Source organism: Natator depressus, chromosome 6 (genome assembly GCF_965152275.1).
Source record: "Natator depressus isolate rNatDep1 chromosome 6, rNatDep2.hap1, whole genome shotgun sequence".
Taxonomy (NCBI): domain Eukaryota; kingdom Metazoa; phylum Chordata; order Testudines; family Cheloniidae; genus Natator; species Natator depressus.
In genome coordinates, this window is record NC_134239.1 from 114,862,226 (window position 1) to 114,889,810 (window position 27,585).

General features: G+C 38.5%; 1 protein-coding gene across 1 annotated transcript in view; it reads right to left on the minus strand.

The window, feature by feature from the left end:
* Positions 1-27,585, minus strand: part of JAG2 (jagged canonical Notch ligand 2) — a 95,037-nt gene that overhangs the window by 33,848 nt on the left and 33,604 nt on the right. The window contains 3 exon segments of the mRNA XM_074956355.1: positions 12,717-12,777; positions 14,086-14,340; positions 20,856-20,910. Of these exon segments, the coding sequence (XP_074812456.1) occupies positions 12,717-12,777; positions 14,086-14,340; positions 20,856-20,910 (371 nt within the window).

The window sequence follows — 27,585 nt, forward strand, 5'->3', positions numbered from 1 at the left end:
TCTCACTGGTAAACTTCTTGAACTATACCGTGGAAGTGACATTGCTAGAGATTGCTCTGATACTTCCTACTTACATTGTAATCCCCACAATTTGTAGGTAACTGTAAATACAGTTATCTACATATTTCAGGAGACAAAAAGTTTATTCAGATAATTAAAAGATTCAGATAAATGGGGGTTGCCAGGAGTCTGCAGAATATATAAGCTCTACAGGACAGCAGTTCTCTCCTCCTGTGTTAATATGTTGCATGGTGAAATGACATAAATAATATTAGAAAGCTAGTTCATACTAAAAATTCATCCTCTAGGTAGTACCAATTACATACCCACAGAGTACAGCTGTTTCCAATGCTAGGATACCTACATATGGTAAAGCATGCATGATTTCTTTAATGTTTTAAATTTTGGCAATACAATTCTGATATTTAAGTGCATTCTCAACACACACAAACACACACACACTTACTTCAGCTACTGTAACTTGGTTCATTATTGCCAACACAAAGTCTGTTTTAATCCAAAGAATAACTACCTACTGACAAATGTTGCATGTCAATGTGACTATGACAGGAAAGCGTGTTTCAGTAACTCCTATTTAAATGGGCTATGAGAAACTGAAAAGCTTGTGCATTAGCAAAGCGGAATAACTGGTTAACAAATTTCTCTTTTAAAATCGTGATGTGCTCTAGGAGCACAGAGAGGGCAATGTAAATTATCTTCTGAAAAATGGAATTACAAAGCGGTTTTAACCCCTGCTAGAACACACAAAAATGTTTATTTGGTAGGAAAGGGTTACTGCTTGTTCATAACATTAACTGTAAACTTTGTTTCCGGTATAAGTTGAGTTACCATAATAGCCCTAGGGAAATCATTTCTACAAGCTACCAGGAGTCCAACCAAAGGAACACTATGTTTACGAGTCAAAAGGTTACTATGTGGTAAACTGATCAGTCTTCAGTTTACAAGGAAGAGCAAATTAGGATTTCCTCTCAAACAGGAAGTCTGGTCACATCCTACATTAGCAGGTGCTAGAACAGCTTTAATTCCCACTTCCTTCTTGAAAGATAACTTTTACATGGATCTCTGCTCACTCCTAGAGCAAAATGTGATAAAAAGAAAAAAACTGGTTCAATGGTTTGTGAATTGAAACCTGTGAGAAAATCATGTCAAAGCATTAAAGAAAAGAACTTCAGTTCACCATGATAAAAACAAAGGTTTAGAGAGGAGTGGAGTGGAGTTACATTTAGAAAAAAAGAGAATTCATCTGTTTCGCCCCAGTAAACAAAGTCTAAAGAGAAGCAGTTTATGCAGCCAACAGTGGACTAGATTAAATTTCTGCCATTATGAATGGAAAAGCATACTTGAAGTTTCCATAATCCTAGGATTAATTTTGAACCCGATTATGAATATTGTAAACCATTTTTCCTATTTAAAGTGGAATTCACCCTGTACAAACACCTAGGCTCAGAAAATCCAAGATTCTTGATTGGGGTTAATTTCTTGTCCCTTTCTCCCTTCCCTTTTCTGCCAATTTTACTAGCACTAACTTTATGACCATGGCTATGCAAAAGCAAATCAGAGCTAGCTTAATCTAAATTTCTGGGTCACTATCAGTACAAAGGAAGTTACCATAAATAGATTGTTCTAGTTTAACCTTCCCTCAGGAAATCACTAAAGCATACGCGTCAAGTCTTAGATCAGACAGGTCCTCTACGTCAGGTTTAAGATCAACAAAGGGAGTGCAACAGGCACATGACCTTCAGTAATTTTAATTAAAAACCCATAAAAATAATGACCAGTTCTACAAACTTAGCTTAGCTGCTTTCAAAAGCAAAATGAAAAGGGCTGCATTTTCTTTAGACTACAGAGGGATTGGTAACAATGGAAACCTACGGTTTAGATTAAGGCTGAAGTAGGCTATTTTAAAGAACAGTATTAGCAACACACGTAGGGACATCAAATTTCACAAACTAAATAAAGGTAACCAAAAAGGAAATAATTGTGCAGTAGCTTACTACATGTGCAGTTATTTTAAGCTATATTAGCATGAATTGTATCATCAATATATTTAGGTTTGTATAAAATTTGTTCACATTACTAGTGAAGCATGGCATGAAGTAGGTAAATGAGGATTGACAGCCAATACATTTGTAGAAATGCTAAGTCTGAGTGCATTAAGGCAGTGTGAAACAGCTGACACAAGGTCAAGATATCCCACAAGAGTTTAAAATAAATAAAAGTATCCGGTACACACTGCAGCCTCAAATTGTATTCAGAAACAGCAGCAAAAAGCATTGAAAGGCAAGAATGGGTGACAATGTGGCTGCAATATGTTTCTTTAATTGGAGTTTTTATATTCTACTACAAATAGATTAGATTTAGAAGTGTGAAGACTATACAAAGTTAAGACTCAATCTGTCGAACCATTTTGTGGAAGAGGAGTATTTACCAAAACAAGAAACAGACATTAGTAACCATCATGCAATTGAAGCGTCTGATCTGGCAAAGTACTGAGATGTGCTCAGAGTCTACTGACCTTAGTAGGGGTTAAAGATTCTTGGCATCTCTCTGGTGGTGCTTGCATCTTGTATGATTGGGCCCTTAGTTTTCAAAAGCAGATTCTTGGGGCTTGTTTACATTACCCGCAGGATCGACAGGCAGCAATCGATCCAGTGGGGGTCGATTTGTCGACTCCGGTACTCCACTGGAGTGAGAGGCGCAGGTGGAGTCAACGGGGGAGTGCCAGCTGTCAACTCACCATGGTGAAGACACCGTGGTGACTAGATCCAAGTACGTCAACTTCAGCTATGTTATTCATGTAGCTGAAGTTGAGTAACAGACTTTGATCCCCCTCCCCTCAGTGTAGACCAGATCTAGGTTAAACACATGGAATTATAAAGCTGCCAATGCATGATCCTGTTCACTTTGCTGTTTCATGGAAGTCTTTGCCATTTACTGCATGTAATTTACTTTATTTTCAGTTTTTCAACTTGTTCTACTTTACGCTTTTGAGAGGAAAAATGGATCTAGTTTAACACTCAGAAATAATACCACAAGTGCTTGCAAAGTAGACTCACTGGAGACACTTGGATCTTATTCCTCTCTTATCCACCTACCAAGACAAATCAGGCTATCCCTACCAGTGTTTAAAATAAGCCAATGACTTAGAGGCTATAGAACAGCACATTGTACACTGGAATTCATTAAATCACCACTCTCTCTCCTAGCCACATAGATCTGTGGAAGTCAGGATTTAGCTGCACAGTTCTTTCCTATGAGAGAAGTAGCTGAGCTGAAGTTTCACTAGACAAAACTCGTAACATACGTTACTGTTGAACAAAACTAACATTAGTGACCAGACAGAAAAAGGTGTGTGAGGTAATTATATATATTTATTGGACCAACTTCTGTTGGCAAGAGACACAAGCCTTCAAAGTTACTCAGAGCTCTTCAGGTCTGGGTGACCAGAGCAGCGAAATTGACTTACAAAGAGGGACATCTTAATTTTGAGAGCTCCTCCCTTGCAGAAGCCAGGGGAGCATTTCATATGTCAGACTGTTACATGAGTCAGACTCCATGCATAGGGTCCAGGGATAGCACCCTGACAGGAATCTCAACAACTGAAAGCAGCTGGGCTTGGAATTGCATATGGACCTCCCTTGGGGAGTCCAGTTAATCTTTTGCATCTACTTTCGGCTAGTAGGCTTCATGGTCTGGCTAAATATTTCCAGCCCTGGTGGTAACAAATCTATATTATCAATGTTCAAAACAAAGGTGAGGAAAAATGTATTTACACTCAGAGCTAAAGCCCACCTTAAAGGCTAATTATCTCTAAAAGAAATTAACTGCAAGTGGGCTGAATCTAGTGATCTTGAGTCCCATCACTTTGTTTTTACTGGTCTCTCTTTAAGAGTAACATGAATTGAATGGCTTAAACACACACACACACGCGCCCCCATCAAAAAAAATCCTTTTGGGGGGGCACAGATTTATGCCAATTTGCAGACCACACTTCTATAGACTGATAAAACTCCTCAATACAATATGCAGGATTCTTTCATTATATCTGCAGTAACAGATACTTCACCACTACAGTTACACTTCAAAAAAAACAAAAACAAACGAACAGGAGTACTTGTGGCACCTTAGAGACTAACAAATTTATTAGAGCATAAGCTTTCATGGGCTACAGCTCACTTCATGGGATGCATAAAATGGAACATATAGTAATAAGATTTTATATATATTATATACATATACATATATACACACACACACACACACGGTGGAAGTTGCCATACAAATTGTAAGAGGCTAATTAATTAAGATGAGCTTCAGTATCCCTCTACCATGTATCCTGGCAGGCTGGGGAACATTAGGCTCCTACCACTCTTTTGGTTAAAGCAGTTCAAGGAAGCGGAAGGAACCCATTACACTTCCAAAGGCTGAGCTGAAACACTTCAGCCTAAAATAAAAATCCTACATCCTGCAAGACAGAAGCAAACATCACAACCGTGTCCTGTTACTCACATGTGTATTTTTTTCCCTACAGAACCTTCCTGACAATAATAAAACTCCTCCTGCACTTAGACTTCAATTAGAAATTTTAGCCAAAACATTTATGACAGGAAAACAAAGCAGATCCAGTGATGCTAATGACAGAAGCAAAATGCATCATTCAGTGGGTGGAAAAAAAATCCACTAAATCTTCTGATGACATACACAGGATGGTGTTGCACAAGCCAAAACAATAGCCATGTCTAGTTATTTACTTAAAATAGGTATAGTCTGCTTAAATTTAAGAGTTAAATTGTTATATATTAGGAGACAATGCTGTCTAGTTACTAGAAGAGGACACTGAATTGGGGATCCAGGTTTTAAGACCTGTTCTTGTACTAGCTCAATGAGGAGTGCTTAGCAATGTCTGCTCAGGTCTGTTAGAGGCTTTTCCCCTCCAGATCTGAGAAAAGCTTAAATTGGGCCTCCCTCGTCTTCTCAAGAAAGAATGCCAAACTGAACACCTATCAGGAATATGCCCTCTACACCAAAACAGAAAAGGCACCTTGAGTCCCAGGTATTCAGCAGGGTAACCACATTAAAAGAGGGGAAAGTTTTGAAGCCTGGAGACTTCGCTTCAGTCATAGGTTCTAAACCCCCGTGTGAGAAAAGGCCCTAACGCTTTTTTGTTTTGGGGGGGGGGGGTTACTGTTGTATTTGAACAGCCTTTAAACAACTAATCCTAAAACTACACTAATTACAACTGTACTATTTACACTAGTACTAATTATACAGACACATACACACGAAGAGAGGACTTAAATTGCATAGTGTGCAAAAAGCAGTGGACACTGCCAAGGGTTCCCTCTTGTAAGCACAGACAGTAAGAAAGAAATGAGGAAAGATTGGGCCCAACTGCTCTTTATCCCTCGGAGAGGGGGAGCAAGCGTACCTGGGGCACTCATACCACCCCAATGAACAATGCTGGCCAAAATCTCATTTCCAGTCCGTTTGACTTCGTCTAAACATCCTCTATAGGACACGTTTCTCTATCTTTTAGAAATGAATTTTTTTTGAAGAACAGATGCATGACATACACCTACCATAGTTCTATGCTGATTAAGTTTTAATTTAATAACATATTGAATACTGAGATTTGGGCCTTTTAAATTGTTTTTGAAGCAAGATTATTTTTAAGCTTTTACAGAGAAACTAAGGGAAAGTACACAGACTTTATACACAGCACTACCATCCTGGCAAGGTGGGAACAATGTAGCTCGGATACTAGACATACCTGGAACTTCTCCAAACACATGCCAAAGTGGATCATGAGGAAATGAGAGATTAAATTATTAAGTGAATGACAACTTGTTGAGAATGGTACCAAAAGACTCAGATAACCTATCTAAGAACTAGCCTTTTGGTTCCCCCATATCTATTGGCCATCCGGGATCACTGTGGTGTGCAGGGCCCAGTTACTCTGAATAAGGTTACCTCAACAAATAAACTGTTGGACCAAAGTTAACCCATTGCTGTGTAGCAAAAACAATACAATCTAGTATTTAAGATCTGCTGTTGTCCAAACTGTAACCACACACACACACCAAACACACACACATACACAAAAACAAAATTGCCCCCACCACCTGAACTTTTAAACAATGGTCTGTGATGTGAATCAGCTCAAGGTACTGTGAAGTCACTGATCAACAAGAGCACTTAGCCTGCAAGTTAAGAAAAACCCAGTTTTTAAGGCAAATTGGTGGTCCCAAATCTAGCTATTTTATCAGACCGTTTTTAACAGTTGATTCCGGTCTACACAAGAAGCAATTGGTTTGATATCAATGTCATTTTGCCTGTCATCTGAGCAAGCTTTTCATGGTTGTTTCTTCTGAATGGACTCTGCAGTAAAATCACCACCACATGAGGAAAGCCATTTCTGAAGCACAGCCTATTCCTTACCAAGTAGAATTTCTACTTATGTTATGCCCTGTAAAATACTTTAAAATTACTCAACTCCATGTGAAGGAGGACTTGTGGCACCTTAGAGACTAACAAATTTATTTGAGCATAAGCTTTCGTGAGCTACAGCTCACTTCAATGGCTGCTACTCTGAAACCTGTCAACTCCATGTTGACACTTATTCTAGAATGAGGTACCAGCATAACCACCACTTTCTCAAGAGAAGAAAATAAAACAGTATGAAAAAATCCTATTCCTTGCCCCACAACCACAGGACACATCAGACCATTAGTTCTCAAGATAACTTTTTACAGGGGCTTGCTATAGGGGTTCCCAAAACAAGTTAAAATGAAGACCTTTATTTTTGTTTTCCTTCCGACAGTGCTAACCAGACAAAAAGATTCATTGATAAATAGCTCAAGCAACACTAACAAAAGGACTTAAAAATCAGAGGCAAGAAAGCTTTCCAGCAGATAAGGACGACAGTCCTGCTGCTGCCAAAGGCATAACTGAGAATTTAGTTATTTACCAGCCGAATGGCTGCATCAGACAGCTACGGTTCTAAGGTCTGCCTCTGCAGAAGCACTTAGTCCAAGGGATCACTCTGAATTACTTGATATCAAGAGTAAGAAAGCAAAAAACTACTTCAGTAAAAAGCTATAATTAGGATCCTCACACTAAATCAGAGATGAAAAACAGATTTTGAAATTTTTTCTGTATACAAAAACAATTGTGAAGTTTCAGAATAAGGCAAATCAGTTTATGAGCCAGACTACTGGCACCAGCAGACTTCCACTCCTCTCACACCCATTCGCCTTCCTCCCATTTTTCATTTTCCTTTAGAGTTAGAAAGCAGTCATTGTTTTTACCTGTTAAATGAGGGTGGCAATAGTCCAAAAATCCAAAGAAGGAATTTAGATTATAATTCAATAGCTCCAAACGCAATTATCCTAAGTACATCTAAACAGTCTTCCTTGCAAGGCTGTAAACAAAAGGTCGTGCCTGCAAGTCTTGTTTATACTTCACTCCACTTTTTTATAGAAAATTTCTACCATCTAGTCAAAGTGTTATTTTTCTAAAGTACACCAATCTCTACCATGGCATGCAAGAACGAGGTACATTAAGTACCAACTGTGAGGCTGGCTTGTCCAATCAGTAACAAATCATTTACGGAAATATATTTTAAGACTTGTTGCATTAATGGGAGCTTTAGTGTCATTGTATTAACTTCTATAGATCAGTCCAATATCTCTTTGAAGGACATGCAGATCAAGGGCTTTTTTTTTTTTTTTTTTTTAAACAGGGTATAAAACTGTAGTATTGACCTACTAGTAAATCTTTGATACCTTAGTTAATTCTAACAGTCTCTCTACTTGCTAACCAATTTCCATGGATTCGTGACATCATTTGTAGGTATGAGGCAAGTCTCCAAGATGGGCCATATTTCTGGAGTTTAATGAACCCTCCCTACACCTCCCCACCCCCCATATACATAAAATAAGCTTTCCAATGGTATGTTCAAAAGAAGAGCTGTCAAGTGGTGCTGGAAGACTGTAGGCGAGGTGAAACAATGGTATCCAAAAGGAGAAAGTGTCATTTTTTGCAGTTCTAGAAATACTCCAACATGACTATGACTACAGTTTTTGCTGTTTCAGTGAATTTCAAACACCTTAAGGTGGTGCTTATTGGCCAAAACTATGACATATTACAAGTTTGGGTTTTTTTTGGTTTTGCACAGGCAAGTTTTTCTCCCCCAGAAGTGATGAAGCTGTTTAACACGCAGGAAAAATGGCAAATATCTACATTTTGCAATATACTAACATGAAATGTTTTCACATGGCATATTCTTAATTGTAAAATACTTTAAACAAGGGAAAACATTTCCTATATTTCCAATTGAAATTTGCTGACCAGATCAAGCTCACACTGAAGATTGTGCACCAGTAGCAGTAGATTTCATACCCACAGTTTGTATTGCATAGTGGAAGATAAATGTATTTGAATTCCTACTGTAATGCTTCTCCATTTGTAAGCTTTTGTACATACAATGCAACATCTAGTCTGCCTGGAAGAAGGTTTTAGTTTGCAGCTAGCTCTGCATGCAGTACTAGCCTTTGAAATATTCTAGAAACTAGCTTTTTAATTCAGTTATGCTTAAGTACAGGTTAGCTACAGTGTTAGAAATGAAAATACACAGCTTTATATTATGAATATGCAAAACCTATGAAAGAAATGGCAAAACAAGTAGCAGCAAACATACATCTACAAAAAAAGTCCTTGACTCTGCACTGAAGAGGATGAAAAGAATGTTATATCTCTTCCCAGCCATGTCATCCACAATATGACAAACCCATTTGACACTGAGTCACAGCCAAAAGGTACTTAGCATATTTAATGGACTGCATGTGACAGACATACAAGAGCCTCTACTAAAATAACAGATAAAAGAAAAGGAGTACTTGTGGCACCTTAGAGACTAACCAATTTATTTGAGCATGAGCTTTCTCACTGTAGCTCACGAAAGCTCATGCTCAAATAAATTGGTTAGTCTCTAAGGTGCCACAAGTACTCCTTTTCTTTTTGCGAATACAGACTAACACGGCTGTTACTCTGAAACCTAAAATAACAGATGTTGGTGAAGAACAAATGGAGAGATCCGAGAGATGAACATTTGATTTAATGGGACAGGTAGCTTCTTCAGACAGTTAAGAAACCTGGCATCACTACATTTGCTGACATGGCCAAAACCACCAAACAGAAGTCGGGCAAGAGAGGGACAATCACAGCAGCTATCAATCCAAAAATGGTCTTCCCTTCCACAGAACGCTGTCCTTAGCAAGGACCTGTCATCCCTATTTGGTATTGGTGGGGAAAAAAACAAAACAAAGAGCCCACTGCTTCAGAGATCTTGCCAAACTGGGAGAGGGTGATGGATAAGCTGCAATTTCTGCAGCAAGGAAGTTGGTAGATTACTAGAGCTGGAAAGGAGATCCACAGAAAGCTGGATTGTTGGCACCTCAATCTAGCCCTCAACAAGGACAAGTCACTGGCTAAACATTCACCATGTAAAGACAGTTTTGAAGAGTATATCAAAAGAGCATCTTGGAAAAGACTGGGATATCTTCACATATAGATAAACCATTGCAACACAGATGGAAAAGTGTGGGTGATGAACTACTTCATGTATTCATTCTTCAAGGGCCCAACAGCATCCGAGTTTCTACAAGATCTTATTTGTGCCTGTACCAGTAGGGATCACTGCACAATCAACTGTGTCTGTAGTCAGAACAATATTCCCTGCACAGAAATATGTACGTGCCAAGGCAATGAAGACTTGGTAATCCATACATGCTCGGCAGAGATCATAACGATGAACAAAATCACAATAATGATGGTGACTAGAAATGTCACCAGCATTATTACATTTCCCGGATACCTGTTCAAGTTAATTAGATTTTGTTTTACTCTTTAGTTTGTTGTGATGCTTTGAGGTCACAAAGAAATCCAATTTTGTGTCTTGAAATAATAGACCGTCATTAAGCTAACAAACAAATTAAAGTGACCACTGAAATACCTGCATGTCTTGATGGTGTCATTGTTTACCGCCATTTCTATGGAAATGGCACCACTTGATAGCTCCACATCATACCGCATCTTATAGTAGACATAAGCAGCTTTCAAATGAGGTGCATGTGGGTAGAAGGTACATTAAGACAACCAAATTGGTAGTGTTTGCCACTTTCTGTTGAGACCTTAGGTGTATTTTCACATCTGTCAAGAATCTGGCAGGTGGAATACAATCCATCTGGAGCATTTTTACACCTAGACTTTCCTCTGCTATCTTCTCTTCCAGCAAAAGAGAGGCTGCTGTTAAAACTTCCTGAATATATTGGAGTGAATCCAACTAGACAGAACAGAATAATGGGAAAAGCCTCTAGTCAGCGCCCTTAAAAGAAACTGGGACTCTACTTTTCTGAAATTTAACTCAACTGGGATACCTTAGAAGGGCCATATGGATATCAAATAAAGAAACAGCTCTTCATGTCCTTTAAAACTACAGAAGGGAATCCTGTTACAATATCCCCTTGGTTTCTAAAGCTACCCCTTTAAAAAGCCCCCTTCAAATGCATCTGGTCTCTTGGGATCCTCAACCTAATCTTTAGGGTCCTACGTGTTCTCCCTTTTGAACCTTTCAAAGGTATTTTCTTGCACTCTCTTCTGCTAGAACGCATTCCTATTTACCCTCATCTTGCTGAAACAAATAAAGGCTCTTACACTACCTCTCCTACATGGTTATCTGTCTAGCTTCCCCCCCGCCCTTGTAAAAAAAGGTACTACCTTGCTTTGCCTAAGGCTATGTCCATGCTAGCACTTTTTTTTCGGTAAAGCTTTTGTCGGTGAGGGTGTGGAAAAAAATACACCCCTGACTGACATAAGTTTCACTGACAAAAGCGCCAGTGTGAACAATGCTCTGCCAACCCAGCTACTGCTGCTTGTTGGGGGAGGTAGTTATGCCAACTGGAGAGCTCTCTCCCATCGGCATAGAGCGGTTACATGTGAGACCTAGCCTAAGTTTGTGTTGTCTTTTCATCTCAGTCGGTATTTCCTTAGATGCCTTCTCACATCCCACTACGCTGGGCCAAAGAGATCGTGTGGTACTACCTGGACATCAATAAGGCTTCGAAGATGCCCCGCCTGCCTGAACCATAATTCAGGAAAGTAGATGCTCAGTTTTTTCCCCCCTCAAGCGTTTTCCCATTGGGGAACATTCCCAATCTAAGCTGATGGTCATTTGCCCAAGTCAGAGTCACGGTCTGAACTGGTGGCAGTGAAATCAAATGCCTTTTATAACACTGTAGGCAATGTTGTTGTAGCTGTGTTGATCCCAGGATATTAGGGATACAAGGTATGTGAGGTAATCTCTTTCATTGGACCAACTTCTGATGGCGACAGACAGACACTTTCGAATTTATACAGAGCTCTTCTTCAGGTCTGGGAAAAGAACTCCAAGCATCACAGCTAAATACAAAGTGGAACAGATTCTTTAGCATAGGTAGTTAAAATATATTTCAAGGGACCCTTCAAGGTAAGCAGCCCGTTTACACCTCTCCAGTCATAGCGGAGAAAAGGAAAAGAAAATTTTTTTGAAAAGGAGGGGTGAGTTTAGTAGGCTATGTAACTACCCCCCCCCACCCCAAGCTTTTTTCTTGTATTCCACAAAACAGGAACTAACCTCAGTCAGCCAAGACTTTCTTTATTTGCTAAGAAAATATCTTGCAGCTCTCAACATGAATGATTCTAACAGAGAACTCAGTGTTCTGATAAGTTGGCAAGTAGTACACAATTACAGGAGAATAGACTGATGCTTATGCTTTGGCCACAAACATTTTTGAATATTTGTGCAAGCGGCAAATTTTGAAGAGTTGGGACAAGTATATTTACAAAGCCAGCTGCAATAAGGTAGCACTGGTTCTCTCTTGACCGACCCTGTTAGCAGATGTTAGAACTCCTGCATCGAAGTGATGACCAATTCATGTTCACTGTGGCAGACACTACATGTTCACCTCCCCTTTATTTTCAGGGTGGAGTTAAGTGGTTCAACTCAGAGGGAAACAGAGTCTGGGACATATCTAGTATCAGCAAGAAAACCCGAAGAACAGGCCTGGATTGAGGTAGAATTCATACGCAGTGTTTTATTTAGTGTTATCTCAGTTGAAAAATATCACCTCAAGAAAAGGGTTGAGTATGGCACTGATCCAGAATTTACTTTGTGCTGGAGTTGGGAAAGGACCATCTACCCATATAACCCATTCTTTAAAAATAAATAAATAAAAACCAATTGAAATGAAAGACTGTCTGTTTTTTCGAAAGCCCTTGATGAGACCTATGGGAGACCTCGAAATATTCAAAGTTAGTGTAGGTTAACAAATTTTCTGCTATCGCAGGTGATCTTTAAATAGAATAAAGTGCTGATTCTTGTTTGAAGTGCCTCATCTAATCCCAACTGTGTTTATTGCAAATCCCTTCAGTCACAAACACAAAAGCAGACAACCTCTGAAAGTAACAAGTTCTGTGAAACTCAAAGTCTGAAATAAATGTAACTTAATATTGCATGGACTGAATAGAATCCATACTTATACCCATCCGATTTTTATTTTATGTACATGGCCTGACTGCTAAAAATCACTGCTAAAAGCAAAGTACTGGAAAGCCAGTCTTTTTCCTTCACACTAAAATAGCCAAGTACATATACTTACTTGCATTCCCCAGGTACACTGCAACCCCCATGGAGTAAATTACATCCTTGTTTACATACAGCTGTGAACAGAAAAAAGGTTTAGACTTCAGTTAGTATGGGCAGTAAGACTTCAGTTAATACAGAAACACTGGCTCCTAGTCAGGTAATTAGAACAATTTCATAATGGAGTAGCTTATTTGTTGCTCATTCCTAAAACAGTTTTCCTTTCAATTAATTCTTACACAGACAAAAACAATCACAACTATTTAAAAATCAAACAAAACCCATCTAGCTCTTCAACCTAGCTATTTCATTAAATCAGCTCACTTTTTATAAAACCAACTGAGGTAGCCTCTTGTCTAGCATGGATTACATTTTTAATGCTATACTATTAATTTGATTTGTTACATGGGTTCAGACACTTAAGTTATTCAACCTTTTAAAATAAGATAAATATAGAACTGAAGACCAGTATACCTTCAAAAATTATACAAATATTGGGTAAAATAGCTCTAAACTGGTGTTCGCTCATCACTTGAAGTTTGTCATAAGTGAAAAACAAAACAATTTTAGTGCTAATTACCAACTGAAAGATAGGAGGAAAATTGCTGTGGGACTAAATTGAACATTCCAGGTATATTTAAGAAGGACTGCACTTGAACATTAACAGACATCAAAAAGCTTTCAGCTCTGTATACATTAAACTTTAAAACAGCTTTATCCTCATTTTCAAGAGTTACAAGGACATTTTTCCAGGACTGGAAAACTTACACAGTTTTACTGAATCTGGTACTGTAAAATGTTATTAAAACCTATCTTCATTTTAGAAGCCTGTTCAAAAGCTATAATGCATCATTTTTTCTTAAAAAGGTAGCTCCTTGAACAAAGTTAACCAGTACCTTCAGTTTAAGTTTAAAGGGCATTTAATTCACTGGTTTGAAGACCTCCTGGTTTGATAGGCAGTCAGACAAGTCCTCTCTACAGCAACTGGATCCCTTTATCATATTCTGCCAAGAGTCTCACTTCACTCTTACTAGAGCAAGTCAGGCTTTTTTTTGTTTTTGCTTTTAAAAAAAAAAAACCAAAAGAAGCACCCAGCAACAAAATAGTGTTTGCATTCATAGTGATAGTGAATAGGCATTGGGCCAAAAAAAGAGAGAGAGAGAATGATCAAGTTAAATTATGGTTCAACTCTAAATGATTTTTTTGGAATTGCCAGCAAACCGAAAAATCCATTATTTGCCCAGCTTTAGCAACAAAGTAAATCTATTTGTATTGTGCTATTGCACATGACAGTATAGTTGGTGCAGCATGCTAAAAAAGAATTTCACCTCAATATGACCTTTAGTTTCAATAATAATTATGTAAAATAGTAAACAAAATATTACCTTGTTTACATTCTTCTCCCATCCAACCTTCCATGCAGGCTTTGTTTCCATATTGGTCACACGTGTAGTGACCAACAAAGTCATTACGAGGTCCGCAAAATTTATTGCACCGCGTGCTATAGTAATTCTCATCACATTTCACTCTTATTTGCACTTCAAAATGAGCTACATGCCCCTTAAATGGTAGGGTCTTCCACCGATCCTCAGGGTTGATCATACCAGCGTACGACATTCTCTCTATTAACAGCTCTTCATCTTTTATAAAGAGAAAACAAAAACCCTAATATATTGCAAGCCTGGTACAGAAAGAAGTAATTTTGCATTTGTGTGTATTAATTGGTTAATCAGTACAAAAAACAAACAAAAAACCTAAAACTTAAGCTGCTAAAGGGCTACTAACCCCAAATTTATTTTTCTCTGCCTTGCAAAGTTATAGGACTTTAAGAAATGGAACATAATCAATAGGAAATGGCTTTAAGAAATGGAACATAATCAATAGGAAATGCATCCAAATACACCATACCCACACAATGTCAAATCAACAAGTTTATCTTTATATGAGGCTCTGTTCTTTTTTATTCTTAAATTGCAAAATCTGCATAAATCCAGTAAATAAATTGTTGGAATAGGGGATCTCTGATGTGAGTAATTTAAAAACAAAAAACAAAAAAAAAAACAACCCCACCACAGTATGTTCAGCTAGGTTGCTCTAAATAGACACATACGCAAATGTATCCCTCACTAAATCCTATTTCATGTATGTAAAAAGCTCATCCACCTCACGTAACCTCCCTCCAAAATTTGAAATCCATGACTTTAAAAATGCCAAAGTGAGATGGCATGTGTTATTTGGAAGTAAGACATCTAGAATTAGAGAGTAAACTCATGGTAATATATGGAATATTCATGATAACTATCACTTGTTCATTTTTTTCCAGTACAATTAAATGAATAGCATTTCACCATTGTTTAACTTTCATATTATTCTCTAGGAAACGCCAGTCTAAAAAGAAATAAATCATGGCAGGTGGTAATCACAGTGAATTAAAGTAGTCTCGCCCGACAAGAGGGTCATAGAACACAAATTTAAGGAACTGCTACCATTAAACATATTTCATAGAAGACTTAATGATTGCCAGCATTAAAAAGTTTTCATGAGCAATACAAAAAAAATTAAGGATTTGTTCACCAGAAGAGAGCTTTAGCTAGCATTCAGTGTTTAGAAACAATAATAAGCATTACTTCCCCTACTCCAGATGTTACGTACATGAAATCCTAAAATGAAAGGTTAATCACATGGTATGACTTGTCTAGATTAACTTCAGTATGTAATCTAAAATTGCACATACTTTTTACTCCTGTGAAGAGGTTATAACAACCCCTGAAGTAGTCATGTATGTGCCAACTTCATGCATTATAACAAAATGTGCTAAATAAAGACACTTTAGCATTTGTTTTCTTTGAACACCAAGTGTTTCAAATAAATAAAAATAAAGAACAAAACGAAAGCTTAGATGAGCAGACAGTTTCCACCTGGAAAGATCAAGTCCCATATCTCCAGGTCTATGGTTCACATCTAGTCCAGCCCAGGCTTGTAGTGAACGACACTGTTACCACTGCATGGTGTCAGCACCCTATGCAAAGTAAGTTTGTGTTGTCTATCCATTTACTAATAGACAATCATATAATTAGTGTAACAGTCTTGCTGTCAGTTTTAGAAGATGAACACGAGACCTGTGACCCTGCTTGCCCCTATCATGGCTAGGCACACTATGACAGTATGGGGCCTCTTGTATGTCAGTTGCCATAGTTATACCTCTTTGGTAAAGGACTTCAGTGGGACTAGAGGTCAAGTGAACATTTTTCAAATAAAAGTAATTTAAACATGAAAAGAAAAAAAAGACTATAGAAGTATAGCCTCTAGAAGTAGAAGTCCTGCCCCCTCCCAGAAACAATTTACTAGCATTTCCTCTTAAGTTCTGTCATTAGTGTATGCTTTCTATATCTTCCCTTCAAAAATTAAAGAACTCAGATATAAGAATTATGTAAGTTTAGTTGATATATATATATCCATCCACCAATTTTTTTTTTAAACTGCAGGAACAGAACCAAGGATGTAGACAGATGTAGAATCCACTCTAATCTGACTAGAGGCTCAAAAGGAGGGTCTTGATGAGATGAAGGAGTTGCCTTTTAAAGTTTATTTTATGTCCTTGTCTAACGATTCTCCAGGCAGCCTACGAAACTTCACTTCTGTGAACTGGGCAAAAGGGACTTTTCCTAGTTCTTAGCTAGGGTTACTTGGCAGCGTATTTAAGAAACCTATCTTGCGGCAAGTCTTATCGATTAAAGGACGTGTGTGCTACAGAGACAGACAAGAGACACCTTACTCAGTAGCAATTTGACTTTTTTCCACAATCAGAAATAAGTTTTCCCACATGCCTATTTCTTTGGAAATAAAGGTGGCAGAGAGGCTTGCATAACAGCTGATGCTCTTAGAGTTTCTTCTGAGTTAACAGACCTCGCAGTCCACCTGGTCTTTGGGAAAGGAATCCCTGCAAAAAAATGGCTTAGACAGAGATGCCATAGCTGTATCTGCAATTGGTAGCTGTGCCATAGATTCTACCTACTCAAGAAACAAAACAAACAGAAGAATGATTTCCCGGTTTACCACCAGAACTGCCTTTGACACGGGTCGGGTTTTACATTAACAAAAAGGTAGTTACTGGCTGGTGCATAGGCACCACCTACCAGTCATCTGCAAGCAAACAGATACCCAGAAACCTCCTGTTAATTTCAATACTGTTCTGCCATATCAGAAAGTAGGTTCTGAAGAAGTTAGCCTCTGCTGAACCACCCACTTCCACATGCTCTAGCTGAGACCTTGCAGCCCTTCAAAGGAGGATTTGGAAGACAACAACCAGCGTTTTGCCTCTGTGGCCTTCTTATATTTTATGTCTGATCTTATTCTAAGTGGGATAAAGCATATAAGAGAGGAAAGTGCATGTGAGTCTATCCCCTCTTCAGAGACTTGCAGTAAAGAAGGAGATGTGCCAGGAACCACAAGTAGCAGGCTGGCAGCTAGTTACATTGCAAGCTACTTTACCAAGCAGACACTAGCCTGCTTTCCTAAGGGTCTACGCTGGGTTATGCTGGGCCAAGACAATCTTCCTTCCCACTCCTAGTAGAAAAGAAAAAAGGATTCTATCTAAAGGCTTGTCTATTTGAGACCACTCATGAAATTTAATCCAAATTAACTAATGGTGTGAATTAGAAATAGATTAGTTAAACTGCATTAAATTCCTGTGTGGGACTTGTATGATAACTGGTTTACTGAATTAAGGCCACTTTAATTCTGAATGAGAGGGTGCACACAATTAATGCAGTTTAATCCCTCTGTAGACAAGACTAAATCAAATGACAGCTGGAGAGTGGACAGCAGGGCCTGTTATGTCTGAGAGGAAAGCAGCTAGACCTTTGCATCAGCTTTACATCCATGCAATTTGTCCCTTCCTTCCACCCCAAAAAACAAAACAAAAAAACCCAATACATCCATTTTCTCCCAATCACAAGTAAAGTAATGCTGCTTAAAGCATCTCTTTGAAGCATAAATCTTTTTAACAAGATATTGGGCTAGGAAAATTTGAGAGGAAGCAGAAGAGAAAGCACTGAAAGGGAAGGGGATGGATGAGAAAAAGATCTGGCAGTTTTGGCCTGCTCATAAAATTGGGTCTCTAAGCCTTAGCATTCTTTATCGGATCTTTAAAATCTCCAATGTTAAAGAGTCTTTCCTAGAACCCTAAAATAGCAAGCTTAAATCTCAACATGTCAGAAAAAAAGTTATTACACTAAGGGAATGATAAATAGCTTAACTTCACAAATCAGGTATTTTGTTTAATTGGTGCCTGGTCAGGTTATGGGTTTGATAAAGGCTTCCCAAATTCAGATTTAAGGTTTTGTTTTTGGGTTTCGGATGCCAGTCCAACTAACTACATTAGCATGCACCCAAGAATGAAGGAAACTTACTCCACTCAACTGCACTTGTATGCCTACACATTAGCACTTTCTTTAAAGCTGCAAACTGTAATCTGACAATTCTGTGGTCTTCTACAGGTTATGCAAATCCATCCCTGACAGAGTCCATAAGCATTTTTTGGTCTATCGCTTAGTCCACAAGTGTTTTTCTAGACTCAGTGAAGTTTATTATAATAAAGTCTTACCGTATATGCTTTTTACAAGATTGTAACACACATTAGCCATTCCCTCAGGCCCAAAATACCAACACTGATTACCCTTCCACTAAGCTTCCTTTAAAATTCAAAGCCATTTTAAGCTCTGAATGTGCAAGACATTGAAACCTTATAATATGCTTCTCCAACTGCCAAATATTTGTAAGAAGTTACAAAAGTGTCACGGAAGCACTGAAGTTTCATCAGCTCATGTTTATAAATGTCTTTTGACATGTCAAATGTATACTAGATGGGACCACCACATCTCCCCCTCTGAAAGCAGAGGCCTCCATGCATGCTCAACAGATAGTTCTTTACTTCTCCACCTCTAAGGGAATTTTCCAGATAGCACTATGTAATTTGAGTATGCTAGTGTGAAGCTTTACTTCATGGCTGCTACTTCAGTTCCTTCTGGAAATTTAAATGCATCTTTTGAAGTTTTAAGGAGTAGATGCTGGATTTATATGGCACTTGAATTTCCCCCTTCACACAGAGCTATGGTCCAGAGACAGAGGTGAGCTAAACCCATTAAGGCTGCACCCCCTACTCCAGTTGTCATGCCTGGAACCTGGAGGGGACAGGGAGCTTTGACAGACCGTAAGGTTAGCACAGTCTAGTAGCAGAACCTGGCCTACTGCTAGCAGCACAAAATATAAAGTTTTTAAATCAGCTTGATTTTATTTTTCAATTCTATAAGCATCATAGTTCTGCCAGAATTTAACCAAGATATTTCTTACAGATGTGTTCTCAAAGCACCTTACAAATATGAACTTATTACACCTGCTAAGGAAGTTGAACATCAAATTATGCTCCTAAATGTGTTGGTGTGGACTGCTGTTAGTGCCACTACCAGCTGGATTCTTAGCGGTTTCAAGTTCAAAAAGAGCTAATCCAAGAGAACAGAGTAGATTACTTCAGTTTAGCACAAAACAATTTAGCATCCAATCACTCAAAATATATCCAATTTTGAGGACATTCTGGAATGATACCAGTGCAAGACAAAATTCAGTGTTTGATAGCTGAAACAGACAATTTTCTCTCTTTGGTCAGGTGCACACTGGCAAGCCAGCTACCCTATTATAGGTCTCCCAAATATAAAGCTATCAAACCACTGTTTTGATTTGTAACTAGATTCTTTAGTGCAGCTGAAGTGCTTTTTTGTTTTGTTGTATAATATAGCATAGAGTTCTTAAAATCTGTTACTAGAGCAAAAAGAGTGTTTACTCTAAAATCTTAATTTCATCATATTACCCAAGCTTAATTAGAACCTATGCTTGAGGTCTCATTTAGGAAGGCATCCATCTATAATACAGTGTCAAGTCTTGACGGTTACACATTTTTCACTTGAATAATCATGTTTGTCCTGTTAAATGGGCTGATAAAGTGACGGTGGGAAGCTAGAGCTAGCCTGAAAAAGTTTGAGACTTCCAACCTCTTTTACCTTCCTCTAAATGTAAATCAGCTTTAACAGTAGCCATCATAGAAGTCATGAAGCTCTAACTAGTCTAAACATTCAAAACCCAGCACCACTAATCAAGACAAAAAAGTAATGGGGTATCACATTTATATGTTCTCCTAAGCAGTGTGTTCAAATTAGATTCTTTTAGGCTATTGGGAAAAGAAATGGTGACCAGTTTACTCAGTACATTTTAAATTTTACAGTACTGGTACAGCAGGATTTATTTTTCAAGAAACAGCAAGCGGACATCCCTGCCCAGGTTGTCTGCACCAGCCAGAGTTAGTAAATACATTGCCACTTGAGTACTTTTTTTGGTTTTAAAAAAAAAAAAAAAAAAAAACACACTAATGAAATTATAGGGAAAAAAAACTTAAAGGAATTGCATTACAAAAAAAAAAAAAATCACACCACAAAAGTATGGTGAACAGTAGTTACAGAGGTCAATCCTATTTAAGTATGTTTTCTTTTGATGGATGAGGAAGAGAGAAACAGGGGTTAGTTTAATGCCCATGAAAACTGGGAACTAACCACACTTGTTAAGCATGAGTGGCAGAGACCAAAGGGGGGGGGAGGGAGGGGGAGAGGTTCAATAGTGTGGGCATAATTCCCCTAACAACAAGAGCATTCAAGACTTGCTTTTCTTTGAAACACAATTGAAAACTACAGGTCATCAGGAACCAATGACTAGAATATATTCACTTGCCATCATCCAGTCCCTCAAATAGCTTGACAAAAAAATATGAGTCACATTTTCCTGCCATCGGACTTCTAACGAGTTTTCCACTTATCACAGAGAACTGCTATTCCATAAGCGCACACTATGGAGTCTTCCCCTGATTATTATGCTTTCAGAGGTTTCATTTACCTCTAACAATGAGCCACATTTGAAATTTTTAGGGACTATTAACCTATATTTTTCCCTGTTAAACTTCCAATTTTCAGTGCAATATCCCAGGACACATGCATTCAGAAAAGGCTTCCCAAATCCAAGATTCCAGTTTCAAACATACACAATTTTGCTGTACACTGTGTAAATACACTTTTGGATGAGCGAAATATGGAAGTTCTTCATAAATACTCACCATTTTTTGTTTCGTTATCCCAGTCCCAAGCTTCTATTATTAATGTGAATGATCTCTGAAAAGAAACAAACACCAGTTAGATACGGGTTCAACAAAACCAACCAACCCACCCACCCACATTTACAAAGCCAGCCACGAACAGTGATTTGGAAACAGCATTTGTTACTGCCAAGATAGATCCAAGGTTCAAAGCAAAGCAATCTCAAAAAAAACAAAAAAAAAAAACTCTTTTTTTTTTGCAGAAATATGAAATTCTTCAAAGGTACTACTTAAAATCTTGCATTAGCAGCATTAGTTTGTGAAGCAGAGCTGGTTTAAGCAATATAAACAGCACTAACAAAACAACACACATATGGAGACCCTCTGTTAACGTAAGTTTTAGTTCCAATTAGGCAGAACACCACAACTGTATAAGTTACTGTCCTATTTTAACCAACCTTCACTTCACATGTATTGAAGATACTAGCTATAAGAAATAGCTAATAAGTGTTTAGGCTAAAAACTAAATTAAAAAAGAGGAAAGCCACCATGTGAAGATGTCCAAAAAATCCAATAATGTAAACTGATTCCTACTGAAAATTTAGACTGATCTTCTCATAAAAGGGGATATATGAAGAATGCACCTGGAAAAGGCTGAGCTCTTCAGAAGAATTAAACAGAGCAAAATATGGGGGGGTGGGGGGGAAGAGGAGAAATGTACTTTGATGGACATGTTCCCTTTCAAGGAAAAAAAAGTGAAAGCAATACTTCCCAGGTTTTGTGATCTAGAATGAAGTAGCTATAGTTTGGAGGCAACAGCAGGGAAGAAGAAAGCTTTAAAAAAGTTAAAAGCTTTCAACAGTCTTGAATATTGTTTTCACCACAGTATCCAATTAGTCTGATCATAATGGTCTAGCACATTTAAGTGCTGCACTTATTCAGAGGGGAAGCTACAGTCCTATTTGTAGGTCTAAATATTTACTAGCTCTTAGTTTCAACTGAGAATAGCTGTTTATCTTACAGGTCTTGTTTACAAACTGAAGTGCTCATATACATTTAACTAAAACAAAACCAGTGTGCAACAGTACCCCAGAACTCTTATGGGAAACATACAATATTTATACTAATTTATGCTTAAATTTGACGCACAAAAAAAGTCTCAAGTTCTCATTTACCACACTTAAGTTGTACAAAATTTAGTATGTGCAACATTCCTTAAGTACAGCAAGTTACAGAGTTGAAGTGAGCTGGACAAGTTCAGTTTTCAAATAGAAGGCCCCTTGTTAGGAAAAGGAATCTGGGTCAATTTACATAGGTTATTTTTGGAAGGAGGCAGCAAGGAAGGCTATCTAGGGATACCCTACCTTAACATTAGCAGATGTATACCAGTGTTTTACCATAGGTCTCTAGCACTTAGCCCCTCTCAAAAGAGCTTGTTAAGACTCCAGAGTTTACATGCTTTAAAAGCATAACTTGTGCAGCACCCCTAGAAGATAGAGTATTTTTTAAAAATACCAATTGTTTTGGTTCCTGTAGGTATACTACAAAAAGTCAGCAGGACCTATTTAGACATGCATCTTCTAGACCTCGTTTTTTAAGATACAGAAATGCTGAGAGTTGTGAATATTGGGGACAATTGTTACAATGTCTGAATAAATGTGCCTCATGCACTTTCAGCTAAAAATGCAGTTTGTTATGGTTTGAAGGTTCTCTCTAGAATTCTGCAGACTCCTGCACTTTGCAGCTCTTCAACTGATACTTTTCATTTACCAAAGTACCAGGAAAGATTTAGCCCAATTTCTGACTGGAGGAGGTAACAAGGGGACAGCAAAAGTGTTGGGCAGGGAAGTGGATCTTCTCTTTAGTGACAGGTTTCAGAGTAGCAGCCGTGTTAGTCTGTATCCGCAAAAAGAAAAGGAGTACTTGTAGCACCTTAGAGACTAACCAATTTATTAGAACATGCAAAATAGATACCATTAACTTGGGTTTGAATAGAGACTGGGAGTGGCTGGGTCATTACACGTACTGAAACTATTTCCCCATGTTAAGTATCCTCACACCTTCTTGTGAACTGTCTAAATGGGCCATCTTGATCATCACTACAAAAGTTTTTTTCTCCTGCTGATAATAGCTCATCTTAATTGATTGGACTCTTACAGAGAAGGTGGAAGTTGCCATACAAAATGTATGTTCCATTCTAAGCATCCGATGAAGTGGGCTGTAGCCCATGAAAGCTTATGCTCTAATAAATTTGTTAATCTCTAAGGTGCCACAAGTACTCCTGTCCTGTTCCAAAGCAATCTCTCAGTAAAGAGAAAAAAAGGACAGCTGGCAAGAGCATAGCTAGGAAAAAAACAGTTCTTTACTTGTAAAAAGCCTGACAGCACAGCAACCTTCACATTTCCAAAAGAGGCCCCCCCTTTTTATTAATTAATAATAATAATAATAATAATAATAATAATTTAATAAAGTGGAGGTAAAAGGGATTATTTCAACTGTTCCTCAAAGTTTTAAGAGCTGCCTAAATATACATTTCTTACACAGCTACTATTCATTTAGGGTATAAAGAAACTACATACAACAGAGATATACAAATATTCCATGAAAGTTGTATTCTAATGGTTAAGAGATTCTCAGCATACACTCTGGCAGCCCTCTGACTGAACACTGTTCTAGTAAGGATATTGTAATCTTGGATGTATTACACAGTTTCTCTACTGCTCTCTTGCTTTTGAATGCGAGCTCAAATACCGGCCCTAGACCAAACTGCACCACAGATGAGGAGCATCTTCAGAGCCCCCCCCTCCATTTGTCAAACTTTTGAATACCTTATTTTTTTATTACATTTGTGGCCCATTTCACGACTTAAATGCATAATTTGCACGTATGATTTATCCCTCTCACGCAAGATGATAAATTTGTGCACTAGGATCTGTAAATCTGTATTTATTCATGCCATATATAAGCAAATAAAAATGGTTTCCTCTAAGATTATAGAAAAAAAATTAATTTTAAGAATAACTGAAATGTACTAACATCAAGAAATTTAACTGGACACCAAAATCGGGTGGACCAGTATTAAATAGTGTTACACTAGGTGACAGCCTTAGAACGTTAACCCTAATCCTTTAGTTCAAAACGTCACTTTTCTCATCTTTGCCCTTGTGAACTGAGGCATAGCCTCACAGAGATCCAAAGACTGGCCAATGGCATTTTAAAGGAATAAAATAGCAAGCTGTCAATCTCTCAGCCATCAAAGATATGTTTTAATGAGCCGGAGCTTTGAAAAGCTGTGTTCACCACTAGTGACTGTCAAACATTACTTCTTTTGCCATGCTTAACACATAACAGTATTGCTTTTATACTGTTGCATAGACAGGAGTTTGACAGATATCTCTGATGCCCAATTGAAGAGTGTAAGAACATATTTAAGTTTTAAAAACACAAGTACACTTTCACAATTACACAATAAAACAAAGGTTCACAATATTACAGCTGGGCTCTCACTTTGTTTTTATAGCTTACTGACTAATTGGCACCACCCCGCCCCCTATACATTCACAAGGGCATGGCTGACAACATTCTAGGACAGAGGGGGAAAAAAACTATGGCCCGCAGGCCACATCTGGCCCACCGGACCGTCCTGCCTGGCCCTTGAGCTCCCGGCCGCTCCTGGGGCATGGCTGGCTCTGGCATGGTAAGGGGCAGGGAGTCCTGGGGGGGGCAGTCAGGGACAGGGAGCGGTTGGATGCGGTGGAGGTTTGGGGGAGGGGGGTGAGAAGTGGTTAGGGGACAGGAAACGGAGGGGTCAAGGAGCAGGGGGGGTTGGATGGGTCAGGGGGTTTGAGGGGGAAGGGGGTCCTGAGAGGGGGCAGTCAAAGACTGGGGGGGGGTGTGTTGGAGGTTCTGGGGGTCCTGGGAGTGGGCAGTCAGGGATTCAAGGAGCGGGGGGGGGGGGGGTTTGAATGGGTCGGGGGTTCTGAGGGGGGCAGAAAGTGGGAGGGGATAGACAGGGGGCAGGGGCCAGGCTGTTTGGGGAGGCACAGCCTTCCCTACCTGGCCCTCCATACTGTTGTACAACCCCGATGTGGCTCCCGGGCCAAAAAAAAAAAAAAAAAAAAAAAAAAAAGAAGAAGATTTGCCCACCCTGGTTCTAGGATGTTCAACAAAAGCATAGTTCAGTCTGGAAGGTTCCACAAGACTCTACATAGGTCCAGAACATTCTAGGAGGCTAGTGAAAAATGAATCCATGTACGGAATACCTGAAGCAAACATTCTATTTTCCCTTTTGTCACTAACAAAAACACCCCAAGCCCAGCACCCTCAGTGGTCACCTCGATTGCCTGCCCCTAAATCCAGCCCTGCTTGGCAACACCTATTCCTTCCCCCAAACCCCAACTCAGAATTTTGCTTAGGTTCCTGCTTTTATTAATTTATGTTATGTTTTTATGTAAGGGATCAGAGTTCTTTCTAGTCTGTAGTTTTACCTCTTAAAGGTCTTCCTACCAATTGTGTGCCATTGCATTCTGTTTTAATTGCATTAAAACAATGGGCTACATGCTTTAGGGCCTGATTTTTAGACCATCAAGACTAAGGGTTTCAGGTTGTCTCACTTTTTGCACATGCAGTAACGCAGAGGTGCCTTCTGCATATACAATGATCTCTGTTTACACTAATACCAAAAGGGTTCTGCAAAGTCCACACCCATCTTGAATGCTGCTCAAAAATACTCTGCTGTCCAAAAAAAGGTCTTTAAACTGCAATCTACTCGGATGGCTATAGTTTAGTCTAGATTCTAGGAAAGTTTGAGGTAAAGTTCAGTTTAGTTATTCTACAACTTCTCTGAATCTTTAATTCAAACGTGTTCAGCATGACCCACCCCAGGAATCACTGTCCTTACATTAAGTTCACTAATTACTAACCTGCATACACTAACATCCCCAGTTCCACATCTCAAACTAACAATATGCGATTTTTCTACATTTCTTAAAATGAGAGTATGCAATAGCTTTGTTGAGTCCATTGGAAATCCCAGGTCTCATGATTATTAGTAGTCCAACTCATGCAAGGCAGATACTTAATGGTAACAATTCTGCCACAAATTAGGTTTGTATTTCAGATGCAATATAGTATCTATTAGCTGTTAGAGTGCAGACACTTCCCTGTCTCTTCAGATGGTTAAAATTCATCTGAAATAAACAGAGGAAGGGGATTCAAAGGGAGTCCAATCCTCTATGCAATTCACCAATAAATGTAAACAGTAGGTCCCCTAATCCAATCTCTATGCTTGTGTTGCAGCTTTAAAAAAATAAAATAAAAAAAATTAAGCATGAGTGGTCCCATTGATCTCACTGAAACTACTCACTTGCTTCAGACACCCACATAACTGTCTGCAAGATGGGACCAAGGCTTATACTGTGATACTGGTGGTCAAAACTGGAATATTTCTGGAAGAGCAGTGACCACACTTGTTAATTAAGGCTGTATAATCCATTTCTACCCTCCGTTTCAGTTCAATTATGTTTTTCAGTTTGAAATTCTCCCCAAAAAGGGAACGTTTTTCATAGAGGCATAAAAGCAGTTCAGCTTTTAAGGAGGATCATACACATTTTTAGCACCCCGCCCCCTTTTTTTAATTAAATAAAGGCAAGAGAGACATATCCAACTTTAAAAAAAAAAAAAGTATTTTTACAGCAGTGGCTGAGGGTTCAAAACTAAAATTTAGCATGGTATTAACCTTCACTGAAAACAAGAGTCCCTAAGCAAATCTTCGTTTTGATTTACCACGTTATGACACTTGGAAAGAGGGTGTTTCTGTCGGAAGTGAGTGTCATTGGACAGTCTGTCCAGTTTATTTTGCCAAGCATATCAAGTGTACAGCTGAAGAGAACTTTACTGAGAATGTGTCCATGGCTAATTTAGTTGCCTACTGTAGTGTAACAGAGGTGCGTATATGTGCTGAGAGAAGGACTTCATAGGAGTCCAAAAGTGTGAACAGGGTTATGAGGTAATTTATGTACTTGAAATTGTGTGTAATAGGGAATCCCACAGCTGAAGGTGCAGTGCCTCCTGTCTATACTTACTTTAGTAATAGTATACTACTGTGTAATACAAAACATGGATTTTTCAACAACCTTGTATCAACTTGCAGCTTCTTGTACTGTATATATGACACTGTATTTACAATATTTGGAGCAACAGAAATTTCCTGACATACACAGGTCACCAAAGTCAGCTTAGGCAATCTGCCTCATTCCCTAAGTTGCACCAAGGAAAGGCTGCATGTTGGCTAAAGAGAAAATTTACAACACAGAGGTGCCCAAAATCCTAACATAAGATATGCCACACCAATATGGAAGAGGAAATTAAAAGTATACAAGAATGAAATTGCAAAAGGTTACGCATATAAGGTGCAGAAAAATTGTATGGTTTGATTTGACAGTCACAAATTGCATGATCACACATGTGCAGTTTAACTTTTAGACTCAAATTTAACATTATTAATTAAAACAAATATATAAGAATTTAGAGACTACTAAAAGGCCCAAGACAGTCTTGTAAAGCTGAGGAACTACATTAAAAGTACTTTCTCCCTGCCCCAACACCCCAAAATGTTTAAAAGCTACATCTCAAAATGTAAGACATAAACAGGGCCAGAAAAGTGACGAAGAAAGGACTCATACCATTAAATTCTGAAACTTGCTGGTATCCCACACTCTCACCTGGTCTTTCATATTTTGTATTAGGCAGA